Raw genomic sequence first — 21,305 nt, 5'->3', positions numbered from 1 at the left:
GTGTTATTTTGTCCGCGACTGAGACACGTGGCGGAACTTAGGCCAATCAGCAGGTGTCTGACGTGAATATGGACCTGTTCAAACCTGTCCAGAAAAACAACTTTGCGCCAAAAGTGCGAGAGTGTGTTCTCTGTCCACCGCGTGCTGGATCGAACGGCCAACCGTTGTGATGTAGCCATGGCCAGGTTCCATCCTTTCCAGCGTTATGTGCTCGTCAAAACAAGTTTATTTAAGGTGAGGGGTGTGGGGGACTCTGCGATGCTGGTAGCTGGGGGCTGGTCGTTGCCTACCTGGGGCTTAGGAGAAAGTGGAGCGACTCTGCCAGCCACGCATATATCGCCTGCAGTTCGTGGTGTGAGCATCTTGAGGATGTGTACTAAGTGAGTTGGGACACACCTGCACGACCGCAATGACTGAAATAAAGAGTCCTTTTCCCACCTTGTGAATTAGCATAGTACAAATGACGAGATTTTAATAATTTATTGGCAGAAGCATAAGTGACAACGAAAATTCAATGAACTAACAGAGTTGGACTGCATACACATGTGCATGATATAAATAATAATAAATAATAATCAATGATAATCAATAATAATGAATAATGATAAAGACAAGTATGGTTTTGCATGCATCGTCTTGTTGGAATTTGAATTTGGAGCCAATTTCTTCTGGAGGCTTAGGTTAGTGGACATAGCCCTATTGACCTATTTTCCCGCCAAAATTGAAAATTACAGCAATTTTTTCTAGAGTTAGGTTAGTGGACATAGAAGAATTGGCCTATCTCTCTGCCAAAATCGGCTATCTTCAATGACATCATTCCCTGTTACCAAGTCTATATGCCACCGTCTTGGATGACGTCATCATCACCATTTTGAATAAATTTGGCAACAATGGAAAATGTGTTGACACGTAGATTGCTCTACTACTACAGGTGACATCGAAAAAGTACAAAGAAGGGCAGCTCGTTTTGTATTATCGCGAAATAGAGGAGATAGTGTCACAGACATGATACATGAATTGGAGTGGCAATCATTAAAACAAAGGCGTTTTTTGTTGCGACGTGATCTTCTCATGAAATTTCAATCACCAGTTTTCTCCTCTGATTGCGAAAACATTCTGTTGGCACCCACGAGAAATGATCATCACGATAAAATAAGAGAAATCAGGGCCCACACGGAAAAATTTTTGTGCTCGTTTTTCCCACATGCCGTTCGAGAGTGGAGTGGTAGAGAGACAGCATGAAGGTGGTTAATTGAACCCTCTGCCAGGCGCTTCACTGTGAAAAGCAGAGTAATCACGTAGGTGTAGATGTAGATGTAGAAAATGCTTCGATGAACCCTCTGCCAGGCACTTAAGTTTGAATTGCAGAGTAACCATGTAGATGTAGATGTAGATATAGAGGCTTGTGATTTGTGTAGATCGTGAAAGGTAACCCTCGAGGTCACTACAGAAGTGGTTAATCACCTTGTACACAGCGAAAAGCCCACTATCGAAAGCCGACCACTTACACTGGCTCTTAGTCAGTTTCTTGGAAAAGAAGCAGAGTAGTTGGGTTGAGTCGGCAGTGTGCTGTTATAAAACAGCGCCAACGGCTGAGTTACTGGCATCAGTGGTGATCGAAACATGAGCCTCACGGTCAGGGTGGGCGAGTGTAACTGCTTTGGCGAGGGCAGTTTTAAGGTTACCAAATGCGTCCAGCATGGGTTTGATCCAGTCCAACTTCCGTTTCCAGGTGGTGTTTTTGCCTGAGAGGGCGTGAGTGGGGGTGAATTGGATGGAGGCAGCCTGAGGAATATGGCGGCAGTAAAAGTTTATCAGACCCAGAAAATGACGGAGCTGAGCGTAATCTTCAGGAAGAGGGAGAGCAAGTATGGTTTTGACACGAGAACTCGTCAGTCGGAGGCTATCGGCAGAGACAGTATGGCTAATGAATGTAACAGATGTGGAACAGAGTTGAGATTTATCATGGTTCATCTCCATACTATTGGCAGCTAGGGCTGAATGAACTGCATCGAGGTGAACTTGACATTCCTCAGCAGAGGAGGAAAAGATCAGTATATCATCTAAGTAAACATAAGCAAATGGCAAAGGTAGCAAAATGGAATCAATGAACCACTGCCACATCTGTGCAGCATTTTTTAATCCGTAAGGCATGTAACAGTATTCAAATAGGCCAGTGGGTGTGATGATGGCCATCTTTTAGAATATCCGGAGGATGCATAGGAATTTGATGATACGCCATCGAACAATCTAAAACAGAGAAAAACTTATAACCATGTAGTAATTGCGTGAAATCCTGGATATGAGGAATGGGGTAGTTATCGATAATTGTGCAAACATTAAGAGACCTGTAGTCCCCACACATGTGTCAGGAGCTATCCTTTTTAGGAGCAAGGTGAATAGGTGAAAACCTGTTGCTAACGGAGGGGCAGAGCACGCCCGAAGCCAACAAATCCTGAACAATTTCTTTTGTGCGTAGAAGTTTAGAAGCATTAAGGCACTTGGACTGTCTGTGGTGCGAATCCTATGACAAGTGCCATTACTGATTGCTGACATTCACCAAGGGAGCCTGGAAAGAGGGGTCAAGACAGGATCCAGAAGGAACGTCGGTTCACTGACCTTGCCAAAACAGGGCAGTGCAGGCGGAGCATTGGCTGTAGTTGACGAAGGAAGGCGTGGAGCAGTAGCCACACAGTGTGAGGAATCCAGAGTAGCGCAAGCAGGTGCATCCTGGAGATTCATCTGCGGTGATATGGAAATGGCAGCAGGTGGTGGAATGCCTCACACATGAGCAGATTCAGAAGTACACACAGTAGAGGTTTGTGATGGGTAGCCTCTTTGTGGTTCTACAGATAGGCAACATATCGTATACCATGCATATGACAATTCAACAGAGGCAGAGGCAATGCGGCTATGTAACTCATCGTTCTGGGTGTGGAGTCTTCATAAATATGTGTGCACATGTCCAAAAAATCAGAGAGCACTGTAGTAATATGCTCAAGCAGAGACGCACACGTGGAAAGCGTAGCCAAGGAGGCGGAGAGAGAAGTCATGCTGAACTTGTTTGAGCACTATGGCAGCCTGCAGGTCTGGTGAAAGTTTGTAATGGTGTAGAAAGTCCAACCCGATCACACGTTCATCCACATCGGTGATATGGAAAGCCCAAGGAAAGGTGTGGACTGGTGATAGGCAAAGTGACAACTTGATGCAACCAAGGACTGCAATAAGAGAATGATTTGCAGTGATCAAACCGAGGTTAGCAGGTAAAAGCATGTAACCTGCACGCTTGGCTGGGATAACACTGATATTGGTGCCAGTGTAGATGAGAAAGTGAGTGCCTGATGACAAGTCAGTGGCGTAGAGGCATCGCACTGCGAGGGCGAGTGGTGTGGCATTCGGCAGTGGGCACCTTGAAGGAGCGTGGTAGGACGTGGTGCCGAAACGTACCTGCCAGAATCTTTTGGGTAGGTGCAAGGCATGCGACAGTTGCATGCAGCATCCCTGTAAGTAGCATGGTACCAGCACAGCAGGTAAGCTTTGAGGTAAGGCGGCATAGAGTGGGGGGGTAAGAGGGGGGGGGGGGGAGGTAGGCGCAGCTGACTGCATTGTGGCCAGTAGCCGATTGAGCTGTTGCTCGAGCAAAGGTGGCGGCTGTTGGGAGGTACTGCAGGCAGTACCTCCTGTAGGCTGCTAGGTGGCAGCTACTGACTGGCAGCGGAGGCACCAAGGCGAGCACGCTGACCTCTGCTGGCAGGGCGAGGAACTGAAGGTGCAGGTGTGCTAACTGATGGTGATGGATGAGTCGTCCTTGACAGGTGGTGTCAGTGACAAACGATAGCATAAGCTCGATAGCCATACATAAGCAAACATCGAGTGGGTCGGCAACGTGAGACAGAAAATGAAGTTGTAGATCCGAAGGTAGTCTGACCATTGATAATGTCCAAAATGTGGCGTTAAGTAATGCTGGATCATCAGTTAATGCACAGACGCGCTGCCAAAGTTATGAAGGTGTGCGCTCGGTGAGGTGGTTGTTGTGAATAATGTGGTGGACAGCCTCCACCAGGGGTGAGAAAGGTGCTCAATGCGCAGTGCTTTCACCATCAAATACTTGTGCGAAGCAGGTAGTGAGACAAGCAGATCACTGATGAAGTCCGGATGAGCGTGGAGATAATACACCAAGCAAACAAAACGTGTGTCGTCATCCGAAATAACATGAATATCTAGTAGGTGATCCATTAACGTGAACCAAGTCTCTGGGCTATGTTTTTGCAAAGCAGGCAGCTTAGGAAACCTGTTGGGTAACACATGTTGAGGCAGCACTGGCAGACAGAGATGTGTGCAAGCAGAGCTGGATGCCCCTAACACAGGGAATGTAGTAGCGGTGTAATCTGCATTTCTAGAGGTCTGCTTGGGAGGGTGGCCACATGTAGCACACGATGTGGAGCAAATGCATGGAACAGTCGACACGGTGTGTCCCAACTGAAGTCCCACCGACAAACACTGTGCTTGTGTAACGGCCAGAGCTGTTGCAACAGCGAGCAGAAGGTGGTCGGAGTGCAGCCAAGGGGTGGCTGACCCAGTAACCGGTGCAGGCGGAACAGCTGGTGCTGTTATGAAAGCAGGTGGAAGGCAGCTGTGGTGTAACCACAGAGCTATAGTTGCAGAAACCGGTGCGGTCAAGGCAAGGCGATGCAAGGCGACAGGAATCAATGAGATGACATGCAGGGGACACTAGGCATATAAGAATGTACAACCCCCTGCATAGGAATGTTCGATTCACAGTACTGGAATTTTAAGTGGCATGCACTGTCCATGTTGTGGCCATTGTTGAGCTGCACAATTGTGGTGGCCATGTTGAACCGGTTAAGGTTAAGTGTCTGCCAGTGTAGCAGGGCGTAGGTAATTGTTCACTTTTAACCAAAAGTGCGTTAGGTACATTTGACCACTCATGGTCACAAGCACAGTTAATAGGATATATGGCACTAGGCCCAAAGGACACTGGTAGATTCATTGTTCCGAAGACAATGTGGCTGGCACATAAAGTTTGTTAATCATGAAGAGAAGCACAAAATGACTCATGAGCATACAACAATGAGGTCGGGGTCACCACTGTTATTATCAAGTATTATTGGTTGGTTATAACACACTTTAAATTTAGTAAATGCATTTATTAGACATGAATCAACAAGAACAAAGCATGGCAGCACACAAGTTGAGTGCTGAGAGAGGCATAGGACAAAGCAGTTCAAAGAGGTCAAAGTCAAAGTTAGGGCACTCCGCAACAGAGACGCCACATAGTGAATCTCTACTACTTGTGGTATGTGACACACACACAGATATATACACTCCTGGAAATGGAAAAAAGAACACATTGACACCGGTGTGTCAGACCCACCATACTTGCTCCGGACACTGCGAGAGGGCTGTACAAGCAATGATCACACGCACGGCACGGCACCGCCGCCGTCAGTGTCAGCCAGTTTTCCGTGGCATACGGAGCTCCATCGCAGCCTTTAACACAGGTAGCATGCCGCGACAGCGTGGATGTGAACCGTATGTGCAGTTGACGGACTTTGAGCGAGGGCGTATAGTGGGCATGCGGGAGGCCGGGTGGACGTACTGCCGAATTGCTCAACACGTGGGGCGTGAGGCCTCCACAGTACATCGATGTTGTCGCCAGTGGTCGGCGGAAGGTGCACGTGCCCGTCGACCTGGGACCGGACCACAGCGACGCACGGATGCACGCCAAGACCGTAGGATCCTATGCAGTGCCGTAGGAGACCGCACCGCCACTTCCCAGCAAATTAGGGACACTGTTGCTCCTGGGGTATCGGCGAGGACCATTCGCAACCGTCTCCATGAGGCTGGGCTACGGTCCTGCACACCGTTAGACCGTCTTCCGCTCACGCCCCAACATCGTGCAGCCCGCCTCCAGTGGTGTCGCGACAGGCGTGAATGGAGGGACGAATGGAGACGTGTCGTGTTCAGCGATGAGAGTCGCTTCTGCCTTGGTGCCAATGATGGTCGTATGCATCTTTGGCGCCGTGCAGGTGAGCGCCACAATCAGGACTGCATACGACCGAGGCACCCAGGGCCAACACCCGGCATCATGGTGTGGGGAGCGATCTCCTACACTGGCCGTACACCTCTGGTGATCGTCGAGGGGACACTGAATAGTGCATGGTACATCCAAACCGTCATCGAACCCATCGTTCTACTATTCCTAGACCGGCAAGGGAACTTGCTGTTCCAACAGGACAATGCACGTCCGCATGTATCCCGTGCCACCCAACGTGCTCTAGAAGGTGTAAGTCAACTACCCTGGCCAGCAAGATCTCCTGATCTGTCTCCCATTGAGCATGTTTGGGACTGGATGAAGCGTCGTCTCACGCGGTCTGCACGTCCAGCACGAACGCTGGTCCAACTGAGGAGCCATGTGGAAATGGCATGGCAAGCCGTTCCACAGGACTACATCCAGCATCTCTACGATCGTTTCCATGGGAGAATAGCAGCCTGCATTGCTGCGAAAGGTGGATATACACTGTACTAGTGCCGACATTGTGCATGCTCTGTTGCCTGTGTCTATGTGCCTGTGGTTCTGTCAGTGTGATCATAAGATGTATCTGACCCCAGGAATGTGTCAATAAAGTTTCCCCTTCCTGGGACAATGAATTGACGGTGTTCTTATTTCAATTTCCAGGAGTGTATATATAAAAGAAACTTCCATATGGGGAAAATATATTAAAAACAAAGATTCCAAGACTTACCAAGCGGGAAAGCGCCGGCAGACAGGCACAATGAACAAAACACACACACAGAATTACTAGCTTTCGCAACCGATGGTTGCTTCTTCAGGAAGGAGAGGGAAAGACGAAAGGATGTGGGTTTTAAGGGAGAGGGTAAGGAGTCATTCCAATCCCGGGAGCAGAAAGACTTCCCTTAGGGGGAAAAAAAGGACAGGTGTACACCCGAACATACGCACATATCCATCCGCACCTACACAGACACCTGCTATGTTGATCCTGTGCTGAAATTAGGTTGGTGAACAACAATGGGTGCAAAGGTTAGGTAGTTATGTTGTCTCCAGATCACGTTGAAGGGTGGGGAAATTCAAGAAAATTTCGAAAGAAATTTTTCGAAAAAAGTTTCGAAAGAAGAAAATTCTTTTTTTTCGAAAAAAGTTTCGAAAAAATTTTCCGATAAAATAAAATTCAAAAAAAATTTTCGAATAAAATCTCGAAAAATATGTGTGTAAATGTATTCAAAGGACTGGTTGTGTACTGGCGGTTTATGAGAATGAGGCTAACAATTGTTTGATGAAGAAATAATAACGTTCAAACCTGTGGGAAGCTGCTAAAAAAATGATTGGTTATGTGGGAAAAACGGGAATGGAAATAAAACGAAAGTTGTTGGAAATAACTGAGATGGTTGTTTAATGGGTGAAAGGAACTGAAGCTGTGAAATAGTATTCACGAGTTTAGACGAAATGTTAGTAAACTTGGAACAGTGGATTTTATAGCAGCGGTTATGTTGCAAGCGTTAAAAAATTTTAGGTTATGGTTTGGAAGTAAATTACGTATTATTGAGTATAATTAGGCAGGATAAAATGTATGGTAGATTACGGAAAAAGGGAAGATGAATACAAAGTGAAATTACTTGTACAAACAAAAAGAGAAAGTAAGATGATAGAGAAGATTTCGAAATGCAACAGAGACAAAAACAAACGTAATTGTTGGGTTCAAATTAATGATGATGTAAATAAAATAGTAAGAAACTTCCACATGGGAAAATTATATTAAAAACAAAGATTCCAAGACTTACCAAGTGGGAAAGAGCCGGCAGACAGGCACAATGAACAAAACACACACACAGAATTACTAGCTTTCGCAACTGATGGTTGCTTCTTCAGGAAGGAGAGGGAAAGACGAAAGGATGTGGGTTTTAAGGGAGAGGGTAAGGAGTCATTCCAATCCCGGGAGCGGAAAGACTTCGCTTAGGGGGAAAAAAAGGACAGGTGTACACTCGCACACACACACATATCCATCCGCACATACACAGACACTGGAACACTTTGTAAAAGTATTCATTCACAATGTGTTCCATATTCCCGTAGAAGCAGCAGCCACATGTGAAGTTTACTAATAACAAATTATAACTAGTACTGTAAAGCCAGTCCACTTCCACTTAGCCTACTAAGCTGCTGTTTTTATCAACTACTTTGTACCATGTGTCCCTTTAATGCCTTTATACTGGAAAAGTTAAAGCTGTTGAATATGAAACTCAAATTTAAAAAGACAGAAAATATTGTGATAAATTGAACAAATGGCTAGTAAGATACTATTGTGCTTTAGTTTTCATTTTGTGGGGCTTCCAATTGCCTCTGTTGATGTTAGGCAGTAGGCTGTAAAAGTAATTGTACTTGTAACAGAAAAAACATGACAGAATATTTCATTTTCATTTTTAGTAGTGCCATACATCAAACTGGTACATTCGTTATAGAGTTGATATGGAATGTATCAGTACTACATACGTAACTACACGAACGCAAGTAGCATCAAATTACCAGTATGTGAAAGTTCACATTAATGGAAGCAAGACACAACTGTTTACGTATGTTGCTGAACATAGAAATGATTCAGATTTCAATTGTACATAAAAATATATTATCATCTTGAAACCTCTCAATCGGTACCATGTCAAACTTCACCATCTGGTGCTTTTTATTTACTTTTTAATATAGAGGTGGGATAGGAATTCTTACCCACCCTGTTTTACATACTACAAAAATATATTTTTTTTATGGAATCGAAAGAATTCTATGCATGCTAATTAAGACAATTATACATGGCATTGCTATTTGTGAGCAGTTTTTCCATAACATATGTTATATTGAGGATGCCAGAAACTATTCACAAATACCATAGTTTTGGAGTACAAGAATAATTTCAGTTACATAGCAGACTTACAAGTCAGGGCAGCTAGAACGTGGGTATATCATTTTTCATAATAATTATAATTGTTCACTGCTTGGTTACATATACACAATGATAATGGTTCAGTACCTAACTACTTGTCTATCATTGTATTTAGAATAGCGCAGTAGTTGAACGCTTCTTTAGTATACCTGTAGAATGCACTGCACAATGTTCATGTAGGATTTCACCATTAGGATTAAGATAGTTGAAAAGAAGGTTGTATACATGGAAGAACCCTGGAGATAGTAAAAGGTTTCAGTTAGATTATATAATGGTAAGAAAGAGATTTTAAATTGTAAGACATTTCCTGGGGCAGATATGGACTCTGACCACAATGTATTTGTTATGAACTGTAGATTAAAACTGGAGAAATCAGCAAAAAGGTGGGAATTTAAGGAGATGGGACCTGGATAAACTGAAAGAACCAGAGGTTGTACAAAGTTTTAGGGAGAGCATAAGGGAACAATTGACAGGAATGGGGGAAAGAAATACAGTAGAAGAAGAATGGGTAGCTTTGAGGAATGAGATAGTGAAGGCAGCAGACGATCAAGTAGGTAAAAAGATGAGGACTAGTAGAAATCCTTGGGCAACAGAAGAGATACTGAATTTAATTGATGAAAGGAGAAAATATAAAAATGCAGTAAATGAAGCAGGTAAAAAGGAATACAAACATCTCAAAAATGAGATTGACAGGAAGTACAAAATAGCTAATCAGGGATGTCTAGAGGACAAATGTAAGGATGTAGAGGCTTATCTCATGAGGGGTAAGATAGATACTGCCTGCAGCAAAATTAAAGAGACCGTTGGAGAAAAGGGAACCACTTGCATCAATATAAAGAGCTCAGATGGAAACACAGTTCTAAGCAAAGAAGGGAAAGCAGAAATGTGGAAGCAGTATATAGAGGGTCTATGCTGGGGCAATGGTCTTGAGCACAATATTATGGAAATAAAAGTGGAGGTATATGAAGATAAAATGGGAGAGACGATACCGTGTGAAGAGTTTCACAGAGCACTGAAAGATATGAGTCAAAACAAGGCCCCCGGGAGTAGATAACATTCCATTGGAACTACTGACAGCCTTGGGAGAGCCAGTCCTGACAAAACTCTACCATCTGGTGAGCAAGATGTATGAGACAGGCGAAATTCCCTCAGACTTCAAGAACAATATAATAATTTCAATCCCAAAGAAAGCAGGTGTTGACAGATGTGAAAATTAACAAACTATCAGTTTAATAAGTCACAGCTGCAAAATACTAACGCAAATTCTTTACAGACGAATGTAAAAACTGGTAGAAGCCAACCTGGGGGAAAATCAGTTTGGATTCCATAGAAATGTTGGAACATGTGAGGCAATACTGACCCTATGACTTATCTTAGAAGCTAGATTAAGAAAAGGCAAATCTACATTTCTAGCATTTGTAGACTTAGAGAAAGCTTTTGACAATGTTGATTGGAATACTCTCTTTCAAATTATTAAGGTGGCAGGGGTAAAATGTAGGGATTAAAAGGGTATTTACAATTTGTACAGAAAGCAGACGGTAGTTATAAGAGTCGAGGGATATGAAAGGTAAGCAGTCGTTGGGAAAGGAGTGAGACAGGGTTGTAGCCACTCCCTGATGCTATTCAATCTGTATATTGAGCAAGCAGTAAAGGAAATGAAAGAAAAGTTCAGAGTAGGTAATAAAATCCATGGAGAAGAAATAAAAACTTTGAGGTTCGCCAATGACATTGTAATTACGTCAGAGACGGCAAAGGACTTGGGATAGCAGTTGAACGGAATGGACAGTGTCATGAAAGATGATCATCAACAAAAGCAAAACAAGGATAATGGAATGTAGTCGGATTAAGTTGGATGATGCTAAGGGAATTAGATTAGGAAATGAGACACAAAGTAGTAAAGGAGTTTTGCTATTTTGGGAGCAAAATAACTGATGGTGGTCAAAGTACAGAAAATATAACATGTAGACTGACAATGCCAAGGAAAGCATTTCTGAAGAAGAGAAACTTGTTAACATTGAGTGTTGATTTAAGTCTCAGGAAGTCATTTCTGAAAGTATTTGTATGGAGTGTAGCCATGTATGGAAGTGAGACATGGCCGATAAATAGTTTAGACAAGGAGAGAGTGTGCTACAGAAGAATGCTGCAGATAGATGGGTAGATCACATAACTAATGAGGAGGTATTGAATAAAATTGGGGACAAGAGGAGTTTGTGGCACAACTTGACTAGAATAAGGGATCTGTTGATAGGACATGTTCTGAGGCATCAAGGGATCACCAGTTTAGTTTTGGAGGGCAGCGTGGAGGGTATCAATCTTAGAGGGAGACCAAGAGAAGAATACACTTAGCGGATTCAGAAGGATGTAGGCTGCAGTAGGTGCTGGGAGATGAAGATGCTTGCACAGGATACAGTAGCATGGAGAGCTGCATCAAACCAGTCTCTGGACTGGAGACCACAAAAACAACAACAGTTGGAGCTCTAATGAATTCACTGCCCAACTATCTTGTCTGCTCTCCATCTTGACCATTTATAGCCACACCATTTGATGACAACTTGTAACTTCATGTTCTTTTATTCAGTTACAATAAAATGCTGCAGTAGTTTAAAATACAAAAGAGAGAATATTGCAATGGTAAGAAGGCCAAATTTTATAACTAACTAATTGTGTATGTTTTGCAAATACATAATTCATTTCTTTTAGATATTGTAAATTCATGCTGAAAAAGCTTCCCCAAATTTCGAGAGGGCCATCTTTTATAATATATTTAAGTGAAATTTAAATTCTGAGTTATTGCCATAAAGTCAAGAATATGGAACTCAAATACCATCCTGTTCAGAAAATCATGAGCTTCAACATTATGAGAGCAGATTTTAGAAACTTGACAATATATAAAAATGATATGTGTCTTGAAATAGCAGGATCTGAGAAACCCTAGGCTATACTCATGCATGGAAAATATCATTTTAGAGCAGTTTGTTTAAAATTTGTTGTGTGGTATAGCTTGTATTTCAGTTACAATGTAATAGTGAAGACTGCACATGAAATGTGTGTGTGTTTAAGAATATGTGTGGTAGTGGTAATAAATCACTTGTAAACTAAGTGCGAGTGTAGTGTTTACATAAATGAAATAAACATGTAGTTTATATGTATAAAGAAATATGCTTCTTCTGTAATAATGTTGATAAGTATGAGTTTGTCACTGTTGTGTGTTACCTTGTTGTAAGTCAAATTATTCTATCTTGATATATAGACAAGTTAAAAATCAGCCAAAATATTAATTTATTTTTGAAAGCTGAAAGAGTTCAATACTTTTTATCTCATACATATTTAATAATATGTCTCCATGTGTGTGAATTTTATCTCATTCCCAAAGTTTTTTTTACTTACTGCAAATATACACAGTAAACTGCACATTAATTATGAAAAATGATATCCTGGTTGTTTAATGGTTTAGTGAATGTTATCACCTTGTTGAAAGAAAATGAATTTTCTAAATGAGTCAAAATACCTAAGAAAATATTTTTGATTATAACATTTTTGTAAGATGAGTCTTATATCACCAGTAAGACAATAAACATTATTATTTCTGCTTCCAGAAGCACCAGAGATTGATCCAATTGTAATCAAACATGACTTGCAACTGGGCATGAGGATGCGTCTTGCATGTGTCGTAAGTAAAGGGGACTTCACAATACAGATTCAGTGGTTGAAAGATGGAAGTCCCATAGCAGAGGACCAACAAATTGCAGAGAAGATCCTAGATGAGTACTCAAGTACACTAAGTTTCTGCAGTTTGGCTGTAAAACACAATGGAAATTATACCTGTCAGGCCTCAAATGCAGCTGCATCCAGGAACTACACTGTGAAAATAATTGTAAATGGTTTGTATTTACTTCTAGCAATTTAACAAAGTAATTGTTGGTATTTCATATAATCTAATGAAACTTTATCTTAAGCACTACAAAGAACTTCCACTCTGTATGTGCACTAACATTGATTGTAACACCTGTGATGTTCAGTGCTTACTACTATGTGTTATTTTTGCTCTGTATTAACATCTGCAGCTATACTGTGCAAGTCACTGTGAAGTTAATTGCAGGAAGGTACTTGTTTGTAGAGAAGGCAATGGCAAATTACCAGAGTATGGGACCTCATCATCATCACTTGCCATTGTACCACGTGTTTACTCCCATTCCTTTTGTGTACAGAGATTGAGAAGAATGACTACATAGCATCTCTGTGTGTGTTGTAATTAGTCAGTCCCTATGGAAACAATACAGGGTGTTACAGAATGATGTTTTAAATATTTTGAGGATTGCAGAGAATGGAATTTTGAATGTTTTGGAGAAAAAGACCAGTAGTTGGAAATGTGAAATAAAGTTTCTACAGCCACCACTGAGGTGTAGAAAATCCATGCATTACCTGTACAAGAAGTTACTGGCTGAGATTCTTAGTGAATATTTGGGCTGGAGTTGTTGGAGATCACTTTACTGTACTACACATCTTACCAGATCTCTTGGCTGGAGTGTCCTTTTGAACATCCTGTAATATGCCTTGCCTGAACTTCAGGAGGATGTTCCCTTGCAGTTGCATGCTAGTGTGTGGTTTAAGCATGATGACTCTCCAGCAAACTTTGACCATTGGACATTGGTATATCTAACACATAACTTCAGCAGAGAAAAATCGGAAGGGTGTGTCCGATGCCCAGTCCCTTAGCATGAGCACTGCCCTGACTTTATCCCTCCTTGCATCTTTCTTCAAGTGTTGTGTAAAGTCCACAGTGTATTCAGCACCAATACAAACAGCATGTATATACAGCTTTTGTACTATCAGAGGGGAGCATGTAACCTTTTAGAGAATCTAACAAAATGTGGTTTGTCATTGCACTTGTTGTAAAGCAACTGATAATCATCACATTCAGTATGATGCTCTACAGTAGTGAAGCCGCAGGTTCAATTCATAGTATTTGATTCTACTCAGGGGCGGTGGCAAGGGAGGGGTTGGGCTATGGGGGCAATAGACACCGCCGCCCCCCCCCCCCCCCCCAATCCCAATGGAGTATCATATTATCCTGGATAAAATCACTTCAAAAATCAGCGAACACATTTTAACAGAAGAATAAGAGTGGTAAATAGCTTACTATCTAAACCAGTAAATATAATTCAACTTAAAATGCATGTCCTGTTATTCATTAATATACATTGGATGTATATTAATATACGAATACCACTTACAATAATCAAGGAAGCTAAATATGCCAGGCATGCCTGCCAACACTTAAATTCCAGACCCCAGACAAAAACTTCGAAATCACTGGACATCTGGGTCAAATCAAGTTATTTTCCCAGGTACACACATTCTGTAGACACGTTTTCCCCCTAAACACCAAAACAGTTACTAAAATCTACTTTAAGCAACACCAAATTTTACCTGTCTGTCGATGGAGGACCCAAACTCTCCTTTTGTTAAGTGATATTCCATTCCCTCCCCTCCCTCCCCCCTCCCCCACCTTTCCCCTCCTCCTCCTCCTCCCCCTCCCCCTCCCACTCCCACCTCCCCCACCCCCTCTCTATTAGTGCCCCCCCCCCCCACTGACAGATTACTAGAATTGCCCCTGATTATACTTTACTGTCAGTAAATGTTTTAAAAATAACAGTAGTCTGGTTTTCTACTTGGCCTTCCAAAGGCATGGGAAGTGTATAGTGTAGCAGAAACTTAATTTCACATTTCTAGCTATTGGTTCCATGGCTCAAAATGTTCAAAATTTCATCCTTTACAATCTCCCAAATTTTTCAACACCGTTCTTAGCACCCTATAGTCCCACATTCCTCACTTAATACTGACTCTTCAAACTTTGTAAGTAGGCTTTTATGGGGTAGTTGAAGTTTATTTTCAAGAGTATGCCAATCTTTGTGAGTCAAAGGAAAGTGCAACCATGCTCTATCAACAATAATATTATGATAGAAAAGTCTTAATGATTGCAAATCTCCATGCTCTCATCCCAACTGAAAATAATTCACTCTTATGAATCATAATGAATTTTCCCAAAACATACATACTTAATAACCTCAGAGATCAACACATCATATCAAAAGGTTATTGTGGCTAAATTGAACCTATATTGTCAGTGATACATAAAAATCCTAGACACATTTTAAAAAATGTGATGTCTAATTACATTTTCATTTCATAATTCTGTGAGACAGTATAATGGAAAACCCTTCAATCACCACATATTTAAATTCAGATTTCATACTTAAGCATTCTTCATGCCTCTGCCATTACATTGAATCATCACATTACCTTATATTACATTGATCTTAATTTGCATTTCAATATCCTTACCATGTCTCTGTTCGCCCTCTTCTCTGTTGGCTTGCTGGTTTAATTTTTTTGTAGTAAAAATAGGGTTTATGATATTATTGAATAATAAATTCTAACCCAGGTTTGCCACAGGTTCTATAAATCAAAGAAACCAGGGGATATCAGGGAATTTTAAACATGTCGGAGAAATATCAGGAACATTTGAAGAAACACTGGAAAAATCTCATTTTTGTCTCTCTCTCGCTAAGTGGAGTTGAGTATGTGTGCAACTACCCTACTCTCTCTTTACTACTACTTCTCCCCTTCCTACCACTCCCCTCAGCTTGCAGTCAGTGCTGCCACTGCTTTTTGCCACTAGCCTGGCAGCTGCCGACAAGAGGCATGGATGCATGAGTAGTAGTTTGTTTGGATCTGATTCTCAGAGACTGTAGACGCAGCAGCCAGAGAGACAGTGGTTCAGAGTGCATGAATTGTGTTTGAGTGAGTGTGTTAATATGCATGTGCTTTTTTTTCTGATAAAAGCTATGGCTGTTGTAGTATTTGAACAAGTTATCTGTTGCATGGATTGAGCACCACGGTCTCATTTCATCAATATGATGTCTGTGGTTCATGAATAGCAGGCAAAACGTGTGGGTTTCTGGGACAGGCCAAAACTGCAGGCCGTTTTTGCAGGTACCTCTAATGGATCGAGCATGCTGATCCAAAGCCCTTTGGTTCCCAGCAATGAGCAGGCCTGGCCCATCAGATCTAGTCTACACTATCTGTCCACAGGCTGGTTCTGCTTGTGTGTGGCGTAATGCAGCAGATTCTCATGGTTTATCTGTAGCCTGAGGACTGCAGTACTCCTCATCAGACCACAGTGATGGATTTCAGCTCAATACCTGTAAATAATAGATATAACACAGTGGGTAATAACTGACAATAACAAACATAGTAGAACCAGCATTTTTTCCTTATTGTCATTATATGAGGTGCATGTGGAGGGAAGTGATATGTTGTCTTCCTCTTCATGGAAAGTGCTTTCTCAAATTTCATTAGTAAATCTCTCTGTGATACAAAATGCCTCTCTTGTATTATCTGCCAACAGAGATTGTTAATCATCTCCGTAGCTCTTTCATGCTAGCTAAACAATCCCATGACAAAATGTGCTGCTCTTTGTGGGATCTTCTCTAGCTGTACTACTAGTCCTGCATGGTAGGGATACCAGAACGATACTCAAGAACCCCTCTAACAAGTGTCTTATAAGCCACTTCCTTCATGGATGAGTTACATGTCCTTAAGATTCTTCCTATGTATCTGAGTCTGGTATCTGATTCTCCCAGTGTTTTGTTTTATATTGTCATACCACTTAAAGTCACTGCAGATAGTTACTTGTAGGTATTTTACGGCAGATACTGTTTCCTGTGGTTTGTCATCAATAGTGAAGCTGTACAGTATTGGATTTCTTTTCCTATGTATGCATAATATGTTACATTTATTTATTATTACAATATGTTACATTTATTTATTTATGTTATATTTATTTATGTTCACAGTGAACTGCCAGAGCCTGCACCATCAATTCTCTGGAGGTTACTGTGTAAATCGTTAATATCTTCTGGCACTGATACCTTGTTATAGACAACCTCATCCTCTGCAAACAGCCTTAAAGAGCATCTAATGGTTTCTACTAGATCATTTATATACATATTGTTAACAGTAACAGTCCTATCACACTTCCTTGGGGTACTCTGGAAATTACCTTTACACCTGTTGATTTTGTTCCATTAAGAGCAACGTGTTGAGTTCATATGCAAAGAAGTCTTGAATCCAGTCACAGATCTGCTGAATTACTGATAAGCTCATTTTTTTTCACCAAGTGGTAGTGGGAGACAGTGTCAAATGCCTTACTGAAGTCAGGGAACAAAGCATCAACCTGAGTGCTATTGTCTATGGCACTATGGATCTCATGGAGGAACAGAGCAAGCTGAGTTTTGCAGAATCCATGTCAATTTTTACAGAGGAGATTTTCATTCTCCAAAGAATGTCATAATTCTTGAGTGTAAAACACGTTCCATAACTCTACAACAGATTGCTGTCAAAAGTACAGATCAGATCAATTGATAGAGCTTTACCAACAAAGTCATTGATGCTTCTCTCATTGTTCACCTTATGCCCATTTTTGCTTTGTCCAGCTTTCTTTTGTCAGCTAGGATTTTACTTCTCTTGAATCTTGAAATAAAGTTGTCTTTTCTTAGGTAGCAGTTTTCTAACACCGTTATTAACCGTTGTGGGTCTTTCCCATCCCTTAAGACCTTACTCAGAAAATACTTGTCTAATACATATTGGATGATGCCTTTGAAGTTTTTTAGTTTGTTTTCCACATCATTGTCCTCAACACCAAATATTTGATGCTGACTGCTCTTATATTCTGGAATTTGTATCCTCTCACTCTTGATAAGCAAAAATGTCTTCCTATGTCTCTTAACATTCTTGTAATACCCATTGTCATAGATGCTATCTCAGCCTGATGATCACTGATACATTCCTCTACATTAACTGATTCAATAATTTCATAAAAATTCGTTGCGTGGAGGTCAAATATATCACTCTCATGAGTTGGTTCTATAACTATGTGCTCAAAGTAATTTTTGGACATGACATCCAGAACAATGTTGCACATATCCCTCTCCATACACCATTTTTGATAGCATGACACTCCCAATCTATACCTAGCAAGTTGAAGTTACCCCCCTATTCCAACAGAATGACCAAGAAAATTATTAACAATGTTATGCCGGTTGTGTCTGAAGCACTCTACCACTAGTGCTCTTGATCCAGGCAGTCTATAAAAGCATCTGATAACGATTTTTGACCAGTCTTTGATTTTTAACTTCACCCAGATTAATTCACATTCAGAACCTGTGATAACTCTAATACATTTTATCAAATTATTTACTGCAATAAACATGCTACCACCATTGTCATTAACATCCAGTTTCAAACAACTTTCTGTTCCTAATACTATTTCTACAGTACAACCTTCAGTAAGCAATACTTATTCTGGAACTTTTCCTTGGATGCTCTTGCAGTTTGCTAAAATCATATTATCCTTTTCTGCCTCTGATCTGCAATGATGAAAATTCCCTGAGGACATGTGGCTAATTTAACAACAAATCATCTTTGATTCCCGGGGAGGGTTCCTCTAACCTAAAAAAGCCTCATGTGCATGCCACACATACTCTGCCACCTAGCAGCTGTAGTGCACACCTGACTTATTAAGAGGTATCCTATAATTCTGCACCCAATAGTGGAGGTTGAGACATTCACATCCAATATGGTTGTAGAGTCATCTGAGCCTTTGGTCCTCTCACTCTGCTCCAAACCAGCAGAATACAATCAATCCTGTCTAGAGTGCTACAAATAGACAGCTTAGCCTTCACCCCACACAGATGGCACATCTGCTTTGCTCAGTGTCTGCTCTTGTTTAGGCCATACAATCAAATATCTGATTTCAGAACCTAAACATGACCATGATGTCATCTAAATGGAATCTTCCTGTATCTCCTGGCCTTTGCCAAGTATACCTCCTTCTCTTGTGATTCTTGAACAGAGTATTCATTATTACTAGCAAATATTAATTTGCTGAACTCAATTAGTCTTTCTCCTCTCTCATTCCTACCACCATGATCATTTTCTCCAATAGCTCTTTCTCCTGCTCCTTCCACTACAATCACATTCCGATCCATCATGAGTATCAGGTTTTCATCTCACTTTATGTACTGAATTACCAATTCAATATCTTCATTTACTTTCTGTCCCTTTTCATCCTTGGCAACTTGCAACATTGGCATTTATACCTGAATCAGGTGTTAGTTTGCTGTCAATTCTGATTAAAACAACCCAGTCACTGGTGTGTTTGAAGAAACTTCCTCTTTGTTTTTACCTTCCTGTGCATAACAAATTCTACTCCTGTTATATCATTTTCTGGTACTGTTAATATTAACCTATACTCCTCTGACCAGAAATCCTTGTCTTTTTTCCATTTCAAATCACTGACCGACACTACACTTAGACTCTGTCATAACATTTTCCATTTCAGATTTTCTAGCTTCCCTACCACATTCCACGCCCTGACTTGTAAAATGTCACATTTTCATTGGTTATTCAACCTTTTTCTAATGGTCATTTCCTCTTGGCAGTCCCCACCCCCGAAGATCCAAATGGCTGACTAGTCCTGAATCTATTGCCAGTGGACGAGTCATAATGACACTTTCCCATTACAGGCCACATGTCCTGTGGTTACATATAACGTGTCTTTAATTCAGTGATTTCCTCGGCCTTCTGCATTCTCATGCCACTGATCATTGGTGATTCTTGCACCTTTTAGGGACAGGTCCCCATGACAAGGGCAAGAGGGTGCCCTGTATCTCTGTCTTGTCCTCTGCTCCCTTTGACAAGGATATTGGCAGAATGAGGGTAACTTCTTATGCCAGAAATCTCCAGCTGCCATTGATTATGACATTTTATCAAAATTTAAGCAGTGGAAAGGTTCAGATCTGGGACTGAGGACATTTTGATTACTAGTCAAAAAAAAAAAAAAACATACTACTCCTAAGCCATAGGTGCAGTACCCCCTACATTCTTCCTAATAACAACCAATAAGCTATTTGTCTGCTTGAATAGCCACTGACAAACTCTGGCCAAGAGACAGATGAATCACTCATTTGCTGAACACGCTGCCTAACACAATGAGCTTCACTTCAGTGGCTGCTTCATGAACTGCATCATCTGGATCCTTCCTACTAACACCAAGTTTTCTAAGTTGTGCAGGTTGGAACACTCCCTGCAATATATCCTATATTTTCACAATCCCCTGGTCTTCACCTTCACTGATTACTGTACCCCATCGACCCACTCCTTCACTGTTCCTTCTTCAGCACTACACAGCCTTCTATTGTGCCAGCTTCTTAGTCTCCCCCCCCCCCCCCCTTCTGCTTTTCACCTTTTTTGGTCCATTTCTGCCTCCCCCCCTCCCCATCCCAATGCTCCCATCTTCACCTAGCAGCCCTACATTGTCCCCAACGTATTGAATCCTTACTTATACCATTCACAGATTTCTTCTCCCATCAGGAACAGTTGGTCACATTCAAGCCTCTGCTATGAGGGATAGTGATCATGTTGTGTGAACTGTCCTTATGTAAATGCTTGTGTGTGTTCTATTTTATAACAAGACCTCTTTGCCAAATTCTCATATATATAGCAGTTTTTTTTGTTGTGCATGTCTGTAACTTGACATTTACTCTATATGGTGAACAGCAATCTATCATTTCCAAAAGTGGAAGATCCAGGATGGAATGTTGCAATATCATGAAAAGGAAAGTTGCTAGTCACCATATAGCGGAGATGCTCAGTCACAGGCAGGAACAACAAAAAGTATCACAAGTAAAGCTTTACACACACCCACACACTTACACACACACACACACACACACACACACACACACACACACACACACACACACAGACACAGACATACACACACACACACACACACACACACACACACACACACACACACACACTTTATCAACATTCCTACAGAACGTCAACACCTTCTCCCATATTTGCTTCACCTGGTCCTCAACAAGCCATCTTCCTCAATGTTGACCTTCACTCAAATCAGACCTACCAACCACAAGTAACATGCCCTATTCAACATCTGCCACCTATTCTGTACCAAAAAATCCCTTCCATACAGCCTGGCCAACCATGGCCATAGCATGTGTAGTGACAAGTAGTTCCTCTACAACCATACAAGGAGTCTAACTGAGGTCTTCATAGACCTTGCTTGCCTTGTTTCTCCAGTCACCTAGCACCTCCCGCATTCCTACCAGCCAACAACAAAGGAGCACACCCCTAGAGACATCATACCACCCAGAACTAGGGCAACTGAATCACATTCTCCACCAACACATTGGCTACCTCTTGTCATGCTTTAAAATGAGGAATATCATACTCACTATC

General features: G+C 41.5%; 1 protein-coding gene across 1 annotated transcript in view; it reads left to right on the top strand.

Moving 5' to 3' along the window:
* LOC126335633 (Down syndrome cell adhesion molecule-like protein Dscam2) overlaps nucleotides 1–21,305 on the top strand; it is a 123,902-nt gene that overhangs the window by 83,209 nt on the left and 19,388 nt on the right. The window contains exon 5 of the mRNA XM_049999088.1: nucleotides 12,572–12,856. Coding sequence (XP_049855045.1) covers nucleotides 12,572–12,856 — 285 coding nt within the window. The remainder of the gene's footprint in view (nucleotides 1–12,571; nucleotides 12,857–21,305) is intronic.

Source organism: Schistocerca gregaria, chromosome 2 (genome assembly GCF_023897955.1).
Source record: "Schistocerca gregaria isolate iqSchGreg1 chromosome 2, iqSchGreg1.2, whole genome shotgun sequence".
NCBI lineage: Eukaryota > Metazoa > Arthropoda > Insecta > Orthoptera > Acrididae > Schistocerca > Schistocerca gregaria.
The sequence above is the reverse complement of the archived record's forward strand: the minus strand, read 5'-3'. Positions and strand labels throughout refer to the sequence as shown.